At 42.3% G+C, this 21,821-nt stretch overlaps 1 protein-coding gene across 3 annotated transcripts in view; it reads left to right on the forward strand.

The window, feature by feature from the left end:
* Positions 1–1,036: 1,036 nt before the first annotated feature.
* NKAIN2 (sodium/potassium transporting ATPase interacting 2) overlaps positions 1,037–21,821 on the forward strand; it is a 957,142-nt gene continuing 936,357 nt past the window's right edge. The window contains exon 1 of one of the 3 annotated variants that reach the window (XM_025422930.3): positions 1,037–1,251. In XM_025422930.3, coding sequence (XP_025278715.1) covers positions 1,198–1,251 — 54 coding nt within the window. In that variant the 5' untranslated portion in view covers positions 1,037–1,197. The remainder of the gene's footprint in view (positions 1,252–21,821) is intronic. The other 2 variants (XM_025422928.3, XM_025422929.3) reach the window with 2 other exon arrangements.

Raw genomic sequence — 21,821 nt, forward strand, 5'->3', positions numbered from 1 at the left:
CAAAGTGCACCCCGCAGTCCCGCCTGCACCCCGAGACCCCGGGACCCCGGGACCCGGGACCCGGGGTGCGGGCGCCACCTGGACGGAGCGCTTCGCCCTTCAGGCTTCCGCCCGCAGGTGGCAGCAGCGGGCTCCGGAGCGGGGCTCGGCGCGCGGCTCAGGCGGGCCCCGGGAGCGCCTGCACGACTCCCTCCCGGCGGGCGCGGGCCGCGGAGGCCGAGGGCCGGGGTCGGCTCCGGAGGCTCTGATTTCTGGCGCGGAAACAGTGGGAAGCAGCCGCGCGGCCGCCCGCGGGGGGTCCCCGAGTCCCCGGCAGCATCCCCGTGCCCGCCCGGGTCACCCCCCGGGGCTCCCCGAGCGGCCGGGACGGCGCGGCTGCACCCCCGCCCCCTCCCCCTCCCCCTCCCTCCCGCAGCGGCGCGTCTCTAACCCCCGTCTCCATCCCGTCTCCGCGGACCCCCGGCTGCGCACACTTCGCGGGCGCCTCGGGCTCGGCGGCGGGAGCGGGACCGGCGCCCCCCGCGCCCCCCGCGCCCCTCCGCGTCCCCCTGCGCCCTCGGCGGCAGCCCGGCCAGAAGTTTCGGTGTCGGGAGCGGCTCCGCGGGCGCGGGGAGGGGCGCGCGGCGGCCCCGGCGTCTCGCAGCGGGAGGGAGCGCGGAGCCCGGGCGCCGAGCGGCGGCGGGAGGGGCGCGGGAGGGGGAGGGGCGGGGAGGGGAGGGGGAGGGGGAGGGGCGGGGGCGCGCGCTCCTGCCGCCCCCGGAGCCGCCGCCGAGCGCGCGGGGCGAGCGGGCGCGGGGAGCGGCGGGGGCGCCCCTGGGCGGCCAGATGCCCGTGGGCGCGGCGGCGCTCCGAGGCTGCGGCTGCTGCCCCTGCGGGCCCGGGCGCGGCGCGGCGCGTGCGGCGAGCGGGCGGACGGAGGTGCGGCGGGCGCGGCTGGAGCCGGAGCCGGAGCTGGAGCTGGAGCTGCCGCCGCCGCCGCCGCCGCCGCGCCTGCAGGTCCTAATGCCTGTCCCCCCCCAGGACGCGGGCAGCAGCGGCAGCAGCAGCGGCAGCGGCGGCGGCGGCGGCGGCGGCGGCCCGGAGCCCCCGAGCCCCCGGCAGGTGCGCCTGCCCTTCCCCGCGATCTGATTGGATACAGTGGGGGCTCGACGGTGGCCGCCGTGGGACAGTGCGGCGGCGGCAGGGGTCTCGGAAACCATGGGTTATTGCAGCGGCAGGTGCACGCTCATCTTCATCTGTGGCATGCAACTGGTAAGTGACACTCGGGTCCTCCCCTCGGGCGGCGCGCCTCCGGGCCCCGGGAGCCCTGCACGGGAGGCTCCGCCGCCGGCCGCGCTGGGAGGGGAAATACAGGAGGGCAGGTGACACAGGTAGCGGCCGGCCGTGCTGCACCGGACCGCGGGGACGGGCGCGGGGTGCGGGACCCCCCCCCCCCCCCGTTTCCGCTCCTCCCAACGCAGTTTGGCAGGTGCGGGTTAAACTTGTCTGGGATCTCCCGAGCTCGGTCTCTCGTGCCTGCGCGGTGTGCATTCCTGCTCCTGTAACCGCGTGCCTGCCGCAGACGGTCTACTGCACAGGTGTTGGAAGAGACACGGAATAATTTTTGACTTTCCTCCCGCCGGCTAACCCCCCGGCGGTACCTTTTCCTCCGTTGCCATGTGTGATGTTTCAAGGAAGATAATTCCCTTATCCAACTAACGCCCTCGCAAGACCACTGCGCAGGGCAGGTGGTGTCTCCACAGCAGCCCGACCCAGCGGCCACGCTGAGTTGTAAAAGTGTGTAGATTGAAGGGAAATAACTCGGACGGACTCGGTAACGCCACTGCCGTGAACCGAACCGGTGGCCTTTAAATCACAAATACACTGAACTAAAGGAAAGCATTGTATCTTCCTCCACGATGTATGTAACCGCTCCTGAAACAGATAACGTTGTCTCTGATCCTATAGGATGGAGAACCCTATGTACTTTTTGAGGAATGCTGTGTGTTTGCAAAGAGGCAAGGAGCCGGTAATGGAACACGTCAGGTCTCTGAATTTAAATGCTCTAAGGGCAATAGGAGAGGCGGGGGGCGGGGGGGGGGTAGTTCAGAGGTGAGGCATGTACCACTCCAAGTGGTTAATTTGAGGTTAGGGAGTGCTTGCTCCCTCCTGCTGGCAAATAGCGTTCCTTGGAGAGTATGAATTAATCTGCAAAGCCACCCCCGTTTCCAACAATTGTTTCATAAAGGCTGAAAGGACCCCCAGACCGAAGGGGATTGCCGAGACCCCCACCAGGAAAGTGTTCAGAAGAGCAAGGATTTGCTGTTGAGACTGGTAGAAGAATTCCTTAGGGGGTCCTCATTGTTCATCAGTTGTCTTGATCCCCAAGACTGTTTGTTGTTGTTGTTGTTGCTTACTATTTAGCTGAAGCCCGTGCTTTTTGGTTGCATATTGTCTTGGGGTGTTTTTCTTCCCCAGGAAAGTTATCTCAAGATGCCTAGGTGGATCTGTGAATTACTTAGGCTTTCCCACCTTGGCACTTGGTTGTAAGAAAAAGAAGGTGGAACTGTAAATACCGTTTTAAGAATGTAATATTTTTGCAGTGAGTGTAAAGCAGTTTCTTTTTTGCTACACGCTTAAGTTGCGCAATAAAGGACTTTGACTGCTAACGAGAAAGCTAACCCGAACAATGGGAGAGTTTACTTTGTTAAACCAGTGGTTAGGCCAAGTAAGCCCAATTGTATAAGTGTTTTTTTTTTTTTTTAACATTCCTATGTTCATATATGATTCAGAAAAGAACACATTTGCTGATTCACTGTGTAAAAGCATAAAACTGTGAGAATGAGTGGGTGGGTAAGTATTCTCATGCTATTTTCAGTTTGAAAATTTTAAAATGTGATTTAACTTTAAGTCATTTAGTGCAGTAGGGCTTTATGGTGGCGGTTGTGTAGGCATTAGATCTATGTGGCATTTTGTGTGATGAACACAAACTTCTCAAGAACTTAGCAATTTTGGAGAAACCTAAGTATACAAATAAGCTAAATATACAAAGTGGCACGATAAGGCTCAAGATTTCTCTGTGTGTGTTTTGTTCATGTGTGTGCACATATGGGACGGTGTGTATCGGAGAAGTGCTCCATCTCTTATGGAACAGAAATTCTGAATCAAAGTGAAGTTCCCTAACAAAACAGAGGCAGTTGTGATACAGGAATGTTCAGCCTAAGCAAGTCTCCATTTGAATCTTAAGGATGTTCTATAACAATCATGTGATTTTTTTCCCCATTCCGACTTTATGTGCCACCAGGCTAATATAATTAGCAGCCATGCTAATGCAGATGCAGAACAAAAAACAAAGGACGAGGAACATTCATTGCTTTGCTTTGATAAGGCTAAAAGATCATGTTTAAAGGACCTCAGAGATCTGGAATTGTTACGTCTTAGAAGTAGAGTATTTAATTTTAATAAAATAATTCCTTTGCAAACTAATAATTGCAGAGCACTGCACACAGACACATAAAATAGGGGGATGAATATGTTTTCCTTTGCTCTTGATAGATCTTTAGAAACTTTTTGTATCTATCAGCTATTATGAGTAGAAGTGGTTTTTATATGTAGGGGTGTTTCCAGAGTAACTTATGGCTCAGGTACCGTTGATGGACACAGAGGTTCACCCACTTTTGTTTGTTTACTTCTGGAGTGTTCAGTGTGTGTTTTTGTGACGTTTGGGCATGTTGTACTGATAAATCTTAGATCTATTAAAATGAATGTAAGCCAAAGGTAGGCTAGGACAGCAACTTTGTAAAATTCCTTTATTAAGTAACTTGAAGTTTCTGGAAACATTTATTTCCAATTCCAGAAGTAGAATGTCTCTGTGTTAATTAGACTTAAAGGAATAGTTATGTTTAGGCCAGCTTGCAGCTGACCTTTGTGGAGGATGAGGTAGCTGTTGGTACACTGGCGATGAGAGAACCTCATTCATCAGGTTATTATCAGAGCAGACGCAGTGTGTGATCTTTTAACAGGTGAGGGACAGAGACAAACGCTCCAGAAAAATTTACCTGTCAGGATTCGACATCTTTGCCTTTAATTATATTAAATGTGCGTTTAATTTAACATTTGGCAGATTACAAGTGTGGATAAACATACATTCTTTTAAAAGTCAGTTTATGAGACAGGAATTCAGAATTTCATACCAAAGAGACCCAATACAAAACTTCCATCTTATGAAAAAGTATCTGCTGCTGTATATCATAAATTAAAATCTTTGAGATGTATGGTTATTCCGACTTCAGATTTTAGGATGATTGCTATGAAAAAGGGGTGTGATCTCTGGGAACAGATTTGTTATATGTGCACGATCCAAAGTTTAAGCTCTTAATCTCAAGAAGGTAATTTTCTTTTTATCATTGCTGTCCCTAATGCTCAGAACCTGAAGATTTCAGATAGTAACAAAACTCATCACTGCATGTGCAGTGTTGGATATAGTGGCACAGGACAAGACCAATCTAGCTTCTTATTTACAACTCAGCAGCTTGAGATGACGTCTGTGTTGTTTTACTTTATTATTTTTGCTTTTTGTTCTTCAGTGTTTGGTTGACTCAGTACTTTATTTGAATATTGCAAAAATCACTCAGATAATCCTCAGTGAAAATCACTTAGATATACTGTGGAAAAAACATAACTTATTTTGGTTTGAAAAGAAGGCTTTGTTTTCAAGTAAGAAAATTAAACATGCCCCCCCTCCCCTTTTTGTGTGCATCATATTCTTCTATGGAACATAGTGTATGTGCCATAAACTATTGAAAGTAGAGATTTATGTCCAGAGTAACGCTTGAAGGTGCCATTCTTACCATGTGCTTTCTGAAATATTGCTAACTTGGAGCAGGAGCAACTAAGGATTGTGTTAGTTCCCACGAAAAAGCACATTTGAAACTTACTCAAGAATGACCAGTTACCTTCTACTGCACAGGTAGTTACTAAGCATCTTCAGAGGGACACATTTTTTAGAAAAGAAAGCCATGAGTGTGTTGATGGACTAAATAAAAGCAATCTTGTTATAATTATGGAGTATTTCAGTGATGTCTGTGATGTTTGTACAGTGTTCATAGTTACATGAAGTATCATCATTTTTTTTTTTTTTTTTTTTTGTAATTAAAGCATGATGTGGACTTGAAAACTGCCCGTGGAATCTTACGATTTTCCTTTTGACATGTTTGAAAGTCCTGCAGAAGTTTAGAACTCTACCTGCCACAAAACCTCCATACCGGGACAATTTAAAATTTTAGTTTCCTATGCCACTGATAGTAAAATCTTGTGATCATGACCCAGTCTAACTCATGGAGAAGACTAACAATTTTCACGTGGTATTTCAGAGGCTTATGGTGCAAAAGTATGCTGGGTGTGCTAAGTTGTAAAATAACTTTCTTCTTTTCAAATGTTTTTTCCTTTTGCATCCCAGCATTGTCTTGTGGGTATGTGTGCACATTTTTTTAGACCTGTCTTTTCATTGTAAATTCAGTACTGCTCTGCTCTAAACGTTTACCAGGAAAGATACAGAAACTCCTTCCCCTGTCCAGCTCTGTTTCTTGGTTCACGAGCCAAGTGGCAAAGCTCTTTTTTTTTTTTCTTTTTTCCATATACCCAAAGTTTCAAAGAACCAATCTGTGCAGAGCTTTTCCCCTGCTTTCTCCAGTAGAGGCTTGGATGGGCAGCATGCCGTGTGCAGAATGCCAGACTCCTCTCTGGCATGGGCCCCATTAGTGGGCAGTGGCCCAGAAATGTGAATAGGCATTGCCACTTCCTTTTCCCTGTGATCCTGCTTTATTTTGGGGTCAAATTCTCTCCTTGCCCAATCAAGAATTTTAGAATGGCAGCCAGGGACTCCCTTGAAATCAGTCTTTATTTCTGGTTCTGGTGCTTTTTTTGTGCATTCCGGCTTGAGAAAAATAAAATCTGAGACAGAGGCACATTTTAACCCTCCTAGATTTATACTGGAAATAAAAATATTAGAATTATGGCATCAGTTGCATTCAGTATTTGTATACATACAACTAATGGCCAAAATTTCAAAGGATATACTTCAGTTATGTTATTTGGTGGAATCTCAAGCAGCTCAGTGTAATTTTTCCAAAAAGTAGTTTTGAAACGAGTATCACTAATAATGGATAATTTTCTGTTTCCAGGATTTACCACACTCAACTGTCAGGAATCAAACGTATGCATGAGAAATATTTCTATTTCCTTTCTATTCCATTTTTTCACCGATTACATGAACTCCTCCAATTTTAGCCGTCATTTCCCCCCAGAGAAACTTGATTATTGTTTATTTTCAAAATAATAAAATACATGGTCTATCAAGATACAATACATCTAAGGTTCCTTTTTCTCCTCTAAGAAGGATAGAAACAAATCTTGTGTTAACACTTAGATAATTTCTACATATGGAATGAAAACAAAAGTGTATGAAACTTTTATTCCTACCAACTCCAAGAAAATGAAGGATATTTAAACACTGGAAAGAAATAAGATAAAATTATGTTTTTTTTTTTTTTTTTTTTTGCCTTTCTACATGTTAAGGTGGAAAATGAAATTTATAAACTGGGTTTCTTTTCTTTTTACCATTTGAGGTCCATTTGAGGTATATTTAAATTTGCAAGTTCTTACTATTTAAAGGAATTACTTGCTTCATCTTCCTGAATGCAGTGCTTTTCTTTTTAGGCTTAAACTCTAAAACAGGCCCTGGGTCTAATGAATAAAAATATTTCTAACAGTAAGTCTGATGGAATCTATAGACTTTCTTTCTTTCTTTCTTTCTTTTTTTTCAACCCAGAATGGAAATAAGGTGACTTCTGATAATTTTTACCTTTTGAATTAATCACGGATCACATGCTAACTTTGAGCCTTGTAGAAACTTTACTTGAAAAGTTACAATAAACTGACTCTGGTGTGTACTTGGAAACAAATTTTGTGCTTTTATAATTTATTGTGCTTTAGACGTCTAGCTTTGTAAAATACTTATAATGATGAGAGCTGTCAGTATTTACTGGAAGCTTGTTCTGGGCTAAATGCTAATCATGTTTTTTCACCGATTCCAATAATCCTACGAGATGGGTGATAGATACTAATATCCTCACTTTACAGGGGAGAAAGTGGAGACTCTGAAAGTTTAAGCAACTTTCTGAAGTCCTTCTCTCAGTGAGTGACAGAGCTTGCCCTCACCCCCCCTGCCCCACTCTAAGCCAGACTGAGCTTCACTGAATCCCTTCCATGTGTCATAAAACAGTGTTGTAGCTCATGTTTCTTTGACTCACAAAGGCAAAATCTCCCTTCTGATTCCTAGTGGGCCCAGAAATCAACACAAGACTAAGCAGGCTCGGGGTGTGGGGGGGTGTTGGTGCCAGGCTTCTGTCCAACTTGGCCGGCCTGGGGGGGACCCAGGGTGGCCACAGCGGGGGGCTGCTGGTGGGTGAGGTGTGCGCTACAAGCAGACACTGTTCCCTGCACAGTCAGCTTGCCTCGCTGTTCCCACTGGATTTCAAGTGTGCATTAATATTGCAAAACACACTTGCAGTTATCCCTTGGAGAGGTGATTCCTCATAATGACGTTGTGTTTCTGTCATTGCTGAAGGGTGGGGAAGAGTATCACAGCTACTATCTGTGTCCGGCCACTTATTGAGAAATCAGCACATGGGATGGGCTTGCACGCTTTGATATGTATGTTTTAGAAAGATTCTATGGGAAGACAGAATGTATTTGTTTTTCTCAAATTCCCATTTTTTTAAAACCAATTTCTGATGAATTGCTTATGCAGCGTGATGTTATTATTTGCCTCTTGTTTTTTTTTTTAAACACGTCCCAGTCCTAAATCCATCAGGATGAGTTATTAGTAAGAATATTAGTTAAAATTATTGTCGTTGGGGATGACTTCGAGTAATAGGTTGTTTGAAATGTGCATTGAATATTCTAGAGCACTTCTGGGTCTTGATGGTGCATCAGAATCACTTGCAGGGTGCTCCCCACACAAATCAACGGACCCCAGGGCTTCTGATTCAGTAGGTCTCAGCGAGGTCCTGGACCTGGAATTTGCTCTTCCAGTGAGTTCCCCAGGGGGACACGGATGCCGCTGGTTAGGGACCACACTTTGAGAACCACTGGCCCAAAGAATATGTCTTCACTTAGGGTGTTACCCGATACGTGAACCTTGTTTTTGAAAATTTTCAACCTAAGTAGAAAATTAGCTCATTCTTCCTTTGGCCTTTTATTTATGCGAACACAAACTCCTTCAGGACCAACTGTGTCTATTTAGGACTTTAGCTTAGTCTTATTCAGAAGTTTAAATAAGGCGAATGGAAGGTCTTTCTCCAGCACTTGAGTCTTTGCAGCGAATAGAGACGCAGGCCATGTGCAAGTGATTCTGTGCTTCTAGTGGGTTCGCTCCCTGCCTGTCATGCTGGAGCCGAATTGGTTCCTTCAGCTGGCTCTCTTTGCTAGCCTAGCCCCTCGCTATGAATTTCTGGAATAGCTTCTCACTGCCAAGCGCAACCGTGGGGGACAGAGGGAGAGGTGGGGCTATACTGGGAAAGCACTCAACTAAGCCAGAGGGCAGATTTTTCTACACCCCGTCTGCCCAACTAAGTGACTGATTGTCATTTCATCACTTACAAAAGAGAGGCAAATAATTCCTCATCCGTTTCCCCTACAAGATGCTTAGGAGCATCTGGGGAGAAAATGGGCTCAAAGTTTATGTATTGAAGAGCTTCCCAGATGTGAAAGGAGCTTCCCAGACTTGTGATATCTAGACAACCTTTGTAAGTATGAATAGTTTAATCTTCCAGAACTGCTTATCCAGTCACAGGAGGGGGGGGGTATGGGCTGTTTGTATATCACTTGGACAATGACTTTAGTTGTTGTAACAACTAATTTCTTGTAGTAACAGTTTTTTTTCTTCACCCACCTGTCATTTTGGGGGACTGTGTACATAGGATGATACCCCTGGGTGCAGGTAGGTGAAATAGGTCAAGCGTTATGCTTCGGTGTCTAATACACCTACTTGAAGTGTTCATTAAGTATTGCATTTTACAAATCGGTCAGTACAGTCCTTCTTTGGACTGGTATTTCTTTTAATTTTTCATTATTTTTTATTTTTTTATAAATTTATTTTTTGTTGGGGTTCAATTTGCCAACATATAGAATAACACCCAGTGCTCATCCCATCAAGTGCCCCCCTCAGTGCCCGTCACCCAGTCACCCCCACCCCCTGCCCACCTCCCCTTCCACCACCCCTAGTTCGTTTCTGGACTGGTATTTCTAAAACTGTGTTCCATGGGCACATGTTCTGCAAAATGCTCTGTAGTACAGGAGCTCTGAGGTTAAATAAGTTGTGGGATGCTACAGGCTTTTCAGCCTCTCTCCTGCCCCCGAAGGGTCACAATACATTCTAGTGGCCCCTAGAAGTCCTACACCAGAGAAACTGCTGCTTAATTCCATTTAACTTCACAAATACTTATAAAGTGCTTGCAGCCAACCAAAGACCTCTTTTCCTGAGAGCCCCTATTAATCTTCCATGGAACCAGCATTCTCAGTAACACTTTTTAACGAATTATTACTCTTGGCTAATAGTGCCGTCCAAAGTTAATAATATTAAATTATTATCTAAACAATATTGAAGGGCCGAAAATTCAATATGGACACTCTTAAGCTACTAAAGAGGTATTTAGCAAATAGCGATACATAAAGATGTCTAAGAATATCAAATATTACCATCGCGTAATTAAAATCAATGAAGGGGACCTCATTTTCACACACTTGGCCAGTTTTTCATGTGTTTCCTTGAGTTTCGTGAAATGATGTCTCAGCCACTAAAATCACACCCCTTAACCTTGAAATTCAGTCAGGTCTCATTATTGGTGTTACGAAGAAGGAGGGATGTTGCAATAGGCTTCCGAAGATATTTGGAAATTTAGAACACCTGGGGGAGGGCATCTGTGGTGAATTTTTTTTGAAGTCATAGGTGAGGAGCAGGGCCTGTATCTTATATCTGAAACCAAGCCAGCCTTTCCAGCATCGGCCCCTAAATGTCTGTCTTTGCAGGGCTGGTGGTAAGGAGTTTTTGTACTGACTTTTGTTTCCTAATCAGTGCACACACTCTAAAACAGTAACACATTTAAAAGCCCTAACAATGTTGTGTTCTTTGGAAACAAATGGGTCTTAGATGGGAATGGAGGAATCAGATCTCTTCTGCTAACAGAAGTCTTTGTACGCATGTGTATGATGCTAACTGCACAACAGAATAAGGAGGTGTTTCAAATGTTTTAACTGACAGCCATGAGTCAGATGATAGATGGGTCAGTGTTATGTCTACAATGTTCAGTGGTCGGGGATTCATATGAGACTCCTCTATGTGGGCTTCTAGGCCTGGGGGTATACAAGGCAGATCTCCTAGACTATTATTAATTATTATTATTATTATTATTATTATTATTTTTGTAAAGGACAGTCTCTGATGTCACTAGGAAAAAAACGTGGGGAAGACTTTTACAGGCCCCATGGAGACCATTACAGCCTGCATGCTTCCGTGGTCATGGGCCCCTGGCAAAGGGCTCTGTTGACTTGCCTTGGCATTGAGTACTTCCTTTGTTATGGCACCTGCAGGTGGTGGGAGGCAGCTTGCTCCTGGGGGTCATGATTCATCCTGTGGATGCGCAGATCCTGACCTTACTCTCTCAATCTGTAAATTTAGGGAATAGCTGACCTATATGAGTTGGTGAATCCAGGCGCTGCCCATTTGTTCCATTTGATTTCTCTGAGCTGCAGAGGTGAGATCAGGATCTGGGGATGAGTTTAACGCCAGTTATTGGGGGCAGTGAGCGAGCTACATATTTGAAGACTTTAGAAGCATCTGTGGGTTTGATAATGCACAAGTGGTATGTAAAGAGCTCTGGGTCTTCCCCCCACCCCCTTCCACCTTTTTAAATAAAGCTTTGCTTGGCGTTAAATACAGTTAAATAAGCCAGTTCCGACTGGCTGGCTCAGTCGGAACAGTACAGGACTCTTGATCTCAGGGTGTGAGTTCGAGTCCTGCGTTGGGTGTAGAGATTACTTAAGTAAATAAAAAGATTTTAAAAAATAAAGCTTGCTCAAACTTGGTGATTCTCTACAATATTGGAGCTGTGTCTAGGGTTATGTATTTCTTACCCTTATCAATAAAGGATTAATGAAGTTTAATTTTTGCCCATCTTTCATAAAATGTAGCTCCATTTTATTCAGTCAGAGGATGTTAGTTAAATTATGGCTCTTCAATAGCATTTATGAACCTGAGTTTTGCTTTTCTTTTGGATTGGTATTGAAAGTTTTCTTCTTTCTTCTAAAGGGTGGGGCTGGGGAAGTAGAGAGATGTAGGGGAGAGGTGGCTGGATCCTGAATGTCTAGCAGTTAAAAGGCAACTAATACTTCTCTACTTAAAATGATATATGCATTTTTAAAGCCTGTGAAGATGACTGCGAATTCACTAATGAGTTTTCTCAGGAACATATTTCTGGTTTTATCTATAATGTTCTTGGGAAATTCCACAGGCTCTTATAGGGGACACTGCTCTCCCGTTTTACCATTTTATAGACTGTTGGAGTAGATTTGTTGCTGTTCAAAAAAAGCTGTCCTAGAAACCAGGCAAGTGGCATAAGTTCGATTTACATTTAGTAAATGTAAATCTTCTAATAACAGTGTTTAGTGACCTTTAATTATATGCCTCTCTTACTTTAATTCTTAAGGGAAACCTGTTGGTTTTCACTTTCTTTTCACAGGAATGAGATAGTGATGATTGCTACGTGATTGCACTTACTTTGACTTCAGGGTTATATTAAGTACCACAGCAGCCTGAAATGTTAGCTTTTCCTATAAGTAGGGAGAAATAAAACCCAATGTATTTTTTTTTTTGAGATTTGTATACCAGTAAGGCAGACTTTACATGCAAAATAGTTCTGTTGAATATAGGCTTATTTTAAAATTTAATCTTTCATAATGTGAATAAAAATGTCACATATTGAACTTTAATAGTAATACATGGATGAGGAGTATTAGCAAAATTGTTGAGTCAGAGGCAGTGATCCCAGTTTACAGGAGGGGCATTAACTTTTTGGCTGAAAGGTTAATTCTGTGACATAAAAATATCTTTCTTTTACAAAAATACATCTCCCTGAAAGTCTTTCTGATGTAGTTTGAATGCAGCAGTAGTTGGACCCATGATTGTCAGATTGTCCGAGGTGGAGAACCACCTATGCCTGGGGCCCTGCCCTTGGGTCTTGGGAGAAGAAGACCCAGTGCAACTCCAGGAATCAACCTAGAGTTGATTACTAGCCTGCACTGCTGTGTTCCAGTTATTGTTTCAAAATAAATGAATGAACAGTGGGAGGAAATGAAGTAACTACTAAATCAGCTTCATCAAGAAGGATTTATGAAATGTCCACCCATGAATAGCATACTGACATGTGCTGAGTAACTTAAGTGTATGTTTCTGTCCTTTTGGCAGTTAGGGTATGGTCTAGCTGAAAGGAACGTCAAGCTGTGTTTCTGTCATGGGTTGATCTAATATTTAGTGTTTGTAATAATTGAAGATCAGTTTAGGTTGCAACATGATCCTTATTTATTTATTTACGAAGCCATAGTACTTGCTTAATGTGGTAGCACTTAAAAATGCTCTGCTGTTCTCTGTCATAAACCGAAGATCACATTTCAAGCTACTATAAATAAGATCAGTGTTGGTGAAAAGTAAATGTTGATGTAAACTGGGCCATCTTTGAAAACTGTGAATTCATATCTTTCAAATTTGTATTATCTAGCTTTACTTACCGTGATTGATAGAACATTATTTAAAGGCTCTCTTAGGTCAGAATGTAAATAATGAAGTGAATCCTGTCTTTATAGTTCACATCTCCAGAGCAGTACTTTTTACTTTTTGACTTTTTTTTTTTTAAATGCCTGATGGGCTCTTTTGAGAATCTGCTAAAAGTTACGAACTTTCTCATCAGAAAAATACCCATATAATTTGTGGGGGTTCACAAATGTCTCAACCCGATACATGAAATTGGGGTGAAACCTGCTGATAAATTTTTCCGTTTCTTTTTTTTTTCGTCTAACATTTCATCAAGATATTCTATTTATTGACAAATTTAATTCAGTTACTTTGAATTTGCAAGACATTTTAAGAGATTCTATAAATATATTTGACACGCATTATTTAAAATATATTGTAAAGATAATATAGGCTCTTTGTGAGTGCCTTTGTGTGAGTGTTATGGAAGGTAAAAGATGCAGAGTTGAGTTGGATAGTGTAAGCAAACTAGGCCTTTATCTAGGAGGTTAAGTGATATGCTTGGATACCTACAGAATGATATGGAATAATAAGAACTGTAAGAAAAGTAAGAGTGAAGTAATAAGGAGACTTGGGGGAGGTAATCACTTACGTCTTCCTAGGCTCATCATCCTGGTATATGATAGGTCGACTTCTACAACTAAAAACTGGAGAAAGGAGAATCCCAGAAGGAAGAAATGGTAGTCAGGGGGTGCCTGACTGGCTCAGTTGTTTGGGCATGCAACTCTTGATCTCAGGGTCATGAGTTCCAGCCCTGCATTGGCCCCACACAGAGCTCACAAAAAAAAAAAAAAAAAAAAAATGAAGAACAAAGGTGAGAATGAAAGAGTGTGTGTGTGGGACAATGAAGAGTCAAGTTTACTGGCAAGTAGGAAGAGTTGGGGGGTGAAACAGAGAATGAAATGGGTAGGGCTGCAGTTTGCGGATGGACTAGAGCACCTTTGGAGGGAGTTTAAACTTTATAGGATATGCATTTCTACAGATGTCAATTTTCCAGGTGAATGACACCATTCCTCATAGTAGAATAAGAAGCAACATGACATGAGGGTGAAAGCCTGAGGTTTGGAGCAAGCTCTGTGGGGAATGTAAGGGAAAGCAGTGATAAATGAATTAAATAAGTGCTAAATTTCATCAGAGGCCTTATTTGACAGTGGGTTGCATGCATTTGTAAGGGAGCCTATTACTTTTCCATCATTCCCCAACTTTCTAAGAGCTGGAATGGAAAAGCAGAAAGTGGAAGTTTCCTTGGTCTTTCAACAAAACTGAGGCTTTGGTTGTCTTGAAATAAAGTGTAGGACTGGTGGCCATGAATAGGGTGCCAGAATGAAAGGGGCAATTAGGTAACTAGAGCACCATTGTGGATGTTCGAGGATAGGAGGCGAGTTCAGCAGAAGGGGGATGACAGGAAAGGTGGTTGTGTTAGTTAGTGGTATGGTGAGACAATACACAGAGGGGTTTAGGTCTTGGAGAGGAGTGCTGCCTGGGGCATGCGGAGCCCCTTGATTGGCCACCAAATTGGTGGAGGGTCTAGTTGCTGAGAAAGATGAGAGGCCACGAGGCCCAGCTGTGAGAAGAACCATCACTGTACATTTTGGCTTTATTAAAGATGGTCAACAGTTAGGGACGAAGAGGAACACAGTCAGGAAAGAACAAGAGCGTTGCAGGGATTGGAGGTAATTGTGAGAATTTGGGGAGAGTATGGTTTGATCTGGCAATTGGAGCTGGAAAAGAAGGATGGTGAGTGGGTGTCAGGAGGAAGAATTAGGAAGAATGGAAACGTTTAAAGAGTATGTGAGTGGAAAGATGAAGGAAGGGAACAGTAGGTCTCAGGTAAGGTACTGTCTCAGCTTCAGCAGTATTGTCATTTGGGACTGGATACTTCTTTGTCATGTGGGGCTGTCCTGTGCATCGCATGATGTTTAGCAGCATCCCTGGTCTCTACACATTGGATGCCAGTAGCATACTCCAGGTTGTGGCAACCAAAAATGTCTTTAGACGGTGCCAAATTACAAAATAGCCCTCTTGCTGAGATCCACTGAGCTAGAGCAAAGCCCTAGAAAGCGCACTTAATAATAACAGCAGGTTTTCTTCATACTGATGGAATTTGGAATTGTCCAGAGAACAGTGGAAATATGGGTGAAGGGAAGAGAAGCTTTAAGCTTGGCCATTGTATACCTGTGAGGGTCATGCCCTGTGCACCGTGGCCGTGGGTCACAGTCACTGGGGGCTCTATTAAAAGTCAACACCAGCACTCCTTTCCCCAGCCCCTTGACCCTCAGGGAAGCAGCCTATTCATCTAGACATTTTGGAAACTTTCTAGATGATTTTTCTTGTTTCTAAGCAGGTATCACATGAGAGCAGGCCAGTGGGTGAGCAGCTTTGGAGGCGTGCAGAGAAGTGGGAGGAGAGATAAAGGAGATTGGGAGGTAGGTTGAGATGTGTGTTAGGGACTGGGAGATATACAGTAGGAATCGGGAGCTAGGTTGAGATATACACTGAGTTAGCATTTGTGGGAATAGCTGGTGAGGCAGTGTCGATTGTAGATTCATTTGAAAGCTGCTTTTTATGGTCAATTATGTGCTCAGCCAAGCCTTTGCCTTCTTGGCTGTCTTGCTCCTTTCAGCTTGTACCAGGTGGATGTTATCTAAGAGCCAGTGAATGTCATCTTTTCTTTGGTGCCTGAAAGGACTGTCCATGAATATTTGACACTTTGCATTTGTCCTCTCCCAACTCTGATAGCCTGCTAAAATATGCACGTAGTATATAGTTCTTCACGAAATGTCTTAGTTAAGAAAGATTTCAGGTACAGAATATGTATTAATGAAGAGATAGACATGTAATCGTTTATATGAAGAGCGAGACATGAAGTTTTGGGTCAGATTGTAAGTTTTTAATTTAATAAAAGATTTTGGGTAAGAGTTACTATGACTGTAAATAAAAAGTAAACCTTTTTTAAGGCTCTAAAGAATTTGGAAACGTTCCCTCACTCTTATGGAAATGCACAGACACACCCACATAAATTATAGCCCGTGCCGTTCAGGAACTTAAATTAAAAAAAAAAATACTTAAGCTATTAATATTCCTTAGGTGATTCCCCCAAACCCAAGAATATTCAACAGCATTTTAATATTTGATATCCTGATTCACTAGAAGGCCCAGTTATTGCTAAAAAAGTATGGGAAGACAGCAGAGATTAATCTTTTAAATTATCCTATCTTAGACTATATAATTCCTCTTGGCCCACGTTGATTTCTTTTGGTACCTCAGTCTTTTGGTGGACTCTGATTTGCATGCCTGGGGGTAGGAGAGTAAATTACATGACTTCTTGAAGGTCCTTTTAGCTTGAAGATTTTGTGATTAAATCTTGCATTTAGAAAATTGGCTTTTTCTGGGAGATCCAGACTATAAGGTACTTTTCCATCTTCATATTTGTAGAGAGCTAAATTAATATGTCACCTCATGCAGTTTTTCTTTAATACGGTACAGGACAAGATAGCAGTAATAGAGGCAAGAATAAAACCAACACGAACACCTTAATAAACTTAGAACCAAGATGCATATGATGCTTTCTCAATTGCTCTTATGTACAAGCTTCTAAAGATGTAACTGGGTCCTCTGAAGGTTTAGGTGTGTGGCGTGTGTGTGTGTGTGTGTGTGTAATGAGTGCAGTGGGTACATGGTGGGAGCAAAGGGGAGAATAAAAATGATACTGTTCAGAGGAATTGACTTAGGTGTGGTGGATGTATGTATGGAAGAAGAGGGAAGTGGGTTTTCTTAGAATACACTCTGCTCTTCTTAGCACATTGTTCTTCCGGATGTGCTAGGTTTTCAGCAGGTCTTGTTAACTGGATGTCCTCAGGGCATGGAGTGAAAAGCAGGAACCTTCATGAAGCTCAATGCAGAGACAGAGAATGGAGAAGACTACTGTATTCGGATGGAACCAGTGCAAGTATAGGTAGGCGGATTGCAATTATCCCCACTGGAATTCAGCCAGGACACACATTAGTGCATGCTACTTCCTGTCTAGCCTAATTAAAGGATTGTTGAGAACTAACAAAGTTGGCTGATTTGCAAAAGTCAGCGCTTGCTAAAATTTGTAAGCTATAAGTGCTTAACAGTATGACCTGATTTTTATGCCAGGGTCATCTTATTAATTAAAGTTTTCCAATCATCTAATTAGAAAATACAGTCTGAGCTGAGTCTGGAGGATTCCCAGTCTTACTTGCTAATTTAAAGAAAAGTGGAAACGAAGAAGAACAGCACTCAATTAAAGCAATGCAATGGAAAGCTGTGTTCTGGACATGCCTTCAGAGATGCTCCATACCAGCGGGGTAATTATTTAGGATGTACTTCCAGTAGAGACATTAAAGGGACACCAGTGAGTTAGCTTTAAAATGGAGAAATCTGTGCCAGCCCCCAGATTAACTCTTGGACTAGAATATGAGTGCACAATGGAAAGCTGGAAGGCATGACCAACACTACTGATTGAAACGAAACAGTTTGCTCATTGACGTTATGCTTTATTTTTTTAAGCTCAAATAGTACTTTGTCCGAAGAGCAGAAAGAGAAAGAATAGTCTAATAGGATTTTAGATGATTACCTGACACTTAAATATATCTTCTTTTGGGAAAAAAAAGTAGATAAAGGATTCTATGTATTTTCTAAATGTAAGATTCTCTAACTGGGGTGTCACATTTAAGTTCTGAATAGTCTGGAGTTAATTTCTCATTACTGTTTTTATATGCCTAGTATGCTGAGAGCAGTGCTGTATCCCCCGCCCCCCCAAACAACAACAACAACAAAACCAAAAAGCAAAAACCTTCAAAACATTTTATTAAATATCTATTATGGGTCACCCACTGGACTAAGCAGAAAGTCTTAAAAGAAGCACAAAAAAGATGTGGCCAACACAAAAGACACATGGGCCTGTGGATATCTAGCAATTGAGTAATTAATCATAGGTAGCTGAAATCAACTCAGTATTTCTCTGCAGATACTAGTAAATGAAGTTTTGTACAAAGAATTTTTTTATAAGAGCTTATTTCTACACAGTGAAATAAAAGGGATAGAAAGGAACTTTTAATTTCTGTTGAAATTTTAAGAATAAGCTGTCTGTATTCTGAGTTGTCTTGATCAGACACACGTTTGTAGAGCATTTCTCATTTATGTGACAACAGCTAAATAAGCACCATGGGACATAGATGTTCCCTCCATCTTCCCATGTTGACCATCTACATGCTTCGCAGCTGAATAAATCACGCCAGCATTCAGGTGGCTGTGCCAGAATCTCTCCATGACAGCCATTGAGTAGAGCATGAGTGTGAATCACCTCTCTTGACCAAAGGTAGATTTATTTATGCATCTTATAGCTGAATTGGATTTTTAAAAAAATTAAAAAAAAATTTGGTACTTGCTTTGAAATTAAGGGATATTGTTACTACCCCTTTGCTATGTGTCAGTATCCCCTCAACAATTTTTGTGTTGTCTTAAGCCTATAGGGTGATGTTACCTACATCATTTTTAAAAGTTAGAATATTATACCCATTCATCTGTAAGAGACTTAAATAATACATGTCAAATTAAAATTTCACCTTTAGGCTTCACTCAAGATGCACTTAGAATGAATATATCATAAGCCATAGAGGGAAAAACATTCTAGCTGTTTCACAATGGTTTGGCCTCAAAAAGAAAGCAGCCAAAGAAAAAAATGTAGCTGATGGTTTACACACCAACAACAGTGCTCAGGAATTTTTTGGGCCATTGCTTCTGTTTTTAATGAGCAATAATACATGCCAGCCAATCACGTATCACTGGATCATTATATATATTAACACTTCCAAAGCAAATAAGGCACACTGACCTGAAAGGGGGGGAGTGAAGCATTTCTGTAGACAATACTGTTATCATAGGTAGATGTCACCAGTTTTTCTTTTCATTGAGAAATTGAAACAACACTTTAATGAAACATGGCTCCTTCATATTGTCCCTCCCTTTTTTAGATCAGGCATCGTATTTTTAGCTGGGAAGATGAGAGCAGCTGGTTCAGGCCAGGTGCTGATAGTACTAATGTTGATGTAAGATGCTGCTCAGATGGATGGTGCAAAGGGAAATCATTGTCCCTTGATTTGATCATGCTGGCTCTAAAATTTATTTTTTGATCTGGCATTTGACTTTGCATTATACTCAGAGAGCTGGAAATCACAAAGCTGTGCAGCTGCAGAGTATATATAGATAGAGACCCTGTACCATTACCTCACACACCCAGCACTATTAGCAGTCTGTGTGAGTGAAAATTCCGTTGGGGAACAAAAGCCCGTTATTTTTCTCCATACTGTAAGAGAGGCTTATAGCTTGGGCCTACTGTGGGTGTGTGGAAGGCCACAGACACCACAGACAGAGGCAGAGCTGGGGCCAGGGGTGGGGTTGTGTGAGGATTAGGGGCCCATCAAGTTAAAAAACAATATTGTTTTCTTACGAGGTCTGTTTTACCCTTGCATATATGCATGCACGTGTGTGTATATATATGTGTATATCTATATATGTGTGTGTGTGTGTGTGTGTATGGATAAACTGATTTTAGAATCTGATTAAGATTCTAAATATTTTTCATAAAGCTGGTAAGAGTAAAAGGGCCGAATACTAGAGAAAACAGAACTCAGTTATTATGCGGAGTTAATTGAATTTGAATACTTTTCCTTTTCTGCCTTTCTTATGTCGATGATCTTTTTTTTTAAGAGTGAAAAATACATGATTGAAATAAAATACTCAAAATAAATGGACTCAGAACCTTGTATGGAATTAAAAAAAAAATATTGCTTGGGAAGTATTAATTTGCCCCGTTACCACATTTAATGAGATAATTTACCATATCCAGGCAAGTGATTTACACAAATGTTATAATTCTTTGCAAGGGGGAGAGCTGTGAAAAAAATTACTCCCAGGCTTCTAGCGACTCATTTTTATGCCTCTGTTGTGTCCTGATCTCTTCTTTCTAGCTTTGAGTGTTTCTGAAGGCCTAATTCTCTCTTTGCTATTCTTTAACTTTTGCCATTGGAGTTATACATTTTGGAGATGAGAAATCAGTTGGTCGATAAATATTGATTGATTACATACAATGGGACTTCTACAGAGCTTGGTATTATAGAATAGGGGAGGAAAAAGTTTTCCTACACCCTTCAGGGACCCTACCTGGGTCTGAAGGTTAAACTGCCAAAGACAGATTAACAGGAGAAAAAGCCTACAAATTAATTAAATACACATTTTACACAACACAGGAGTCTTCATTAGGAAACAAAGCCTCAAAGACAGAGTTAGACCTGAGTATGTTTATGCGAAATTTGATGAAGGGTGGACAGTCATGTAAAAATATGATGGGTTGAGTATGAGGTAAGTGTAGTAAACTGGGGAGTCTTGGGGAAGCATCAGGTGAGGGTTTTCTGACCTGTTTCAGGGGAGAAGAGAAAGAGGAAGGTCAGAATGACCCTGTTTCTGCCATTTTCTCAAACTCTTTCAGCTTAAATTATTGAATATGCCAAGGTGCCATATTTGGGGTAGCATGTCCTGAACCCAAATCTAAGGAGAGAAGATGATGCTGTGAAGCTTTCCATCTGGTTAGCAATTCCAGAACGAACAGACTATCTTAGGGAAGATTCATTGGTGTGGTACGTCTAGTTGAGTGTTGAAGCATGGATAAAGTTTAGAGGAGTTACCAGCAGAGTTAAAAAGGGAAGTGTGAGGCTGCGTAGATCTGAGACATCTCTCTCCCATTTAGGTTGATGTATTAATGTGGACGTAGTGGGGGTTACGGACGGATAGAGACGGTTAAGATTACAGATTTTAAAATACAGTGTAGTTTTTAAGAGCTTAGCTGCTGGAATCAAATTCTCAAATGGTGACTCTACAGTTTTTGTCACCTTGCCCAAATAAGCTCTCTGGGCCTTACTTCTTTAATCTGTACAATGAGGATGATAATCGTATTTACTTTATAGAGCAGTTGGAAAGGTTAAAATAATTTATACATGTAAAATGCTTAGACTAGTCATGGAGACCTGCTAAACACTCAATAAATGTAACTTTTGTCATTATGAAGAGTTTTGAAAACTGACAGAGGATTCAAAATTTTATGGGATAAGTGACATACAGCCAGGATAGTTTCTTTATTATGTAATGACATGTTCAGAGCAACATTTAAGGCAAAAGAGGTAGAAAATATAGTACCAATTCACATGCGGTAAGGCTCCAGACAAGAAGGCTCCTGTAATAGGAAATATCTGGATTTAAGATAATGAGAGCCTAGGATAGTAGCTACATCAAAAATGTGGATAACAAGCACCAAAACCTGTTTTCTTTATAAAATACTTTTGATATAACAGTACCTCTGTTGCTACAACAATATCTTCAGTTCAGAAATGAAGAAATGGAAACTTGGTGCTGGTTTCTATCATGTGGAAAGAGCAAAGATAGAGGGCAAAAAACTGTTATCAGAGGATCTTTAAAAAAGTAATTGCTGAAGAACCCTTGGGTGGCTTAGTGGTTGAGCATCTGCCTTCAGCCCAGGGCGTGTTCCCGGGGTCCTGGGATCAAGTCCTGCATCAGGTTCCCCGCAGGGAGCCTGCATCTCCCTCTGCCTGTGTCTCTGCCTCTCTCTGTGTGTCTATAATGAATAAATAAACAGTCTTTTTTTTTTTTTTTTTTTAAAGAAAAAAGTAATTGCAGAGGTAGTTGAGAGGGTACAGGGTTAAAATTCTCTGGGTTTGGGGAATCACTGTTGGAAGGTTATCATGTTAGGAGAGGGAACCCTTGAAACGAAAATGAATAGGAGCTGGTTTTGAATTTTTTTGCACTTGAAGTGACAGAAGTAGAATGATAGAAAAGTCTACAAGGCAGTTGCAGAATTTATTTAGAGGTTAACTGAGACTCTTTTCTGACCAATGAAGCAAGACAAGGGCTGGGGACGTGTTTTCAGAAATGCCACCAA

Source organism: Canis lupus, chromosome 1 (assembly GCF_003254725.2).
Source record: "Canis lupus dingo isolate Sandy chromosome 1, ASM325472v2, whole genome shotgun sequence".
Classification (NCBI taxonomy): Eukaryota; Metazoa; Chordata; class Mammalia; order Carnivora; family Canidae; genus Canis; species Canis lupus.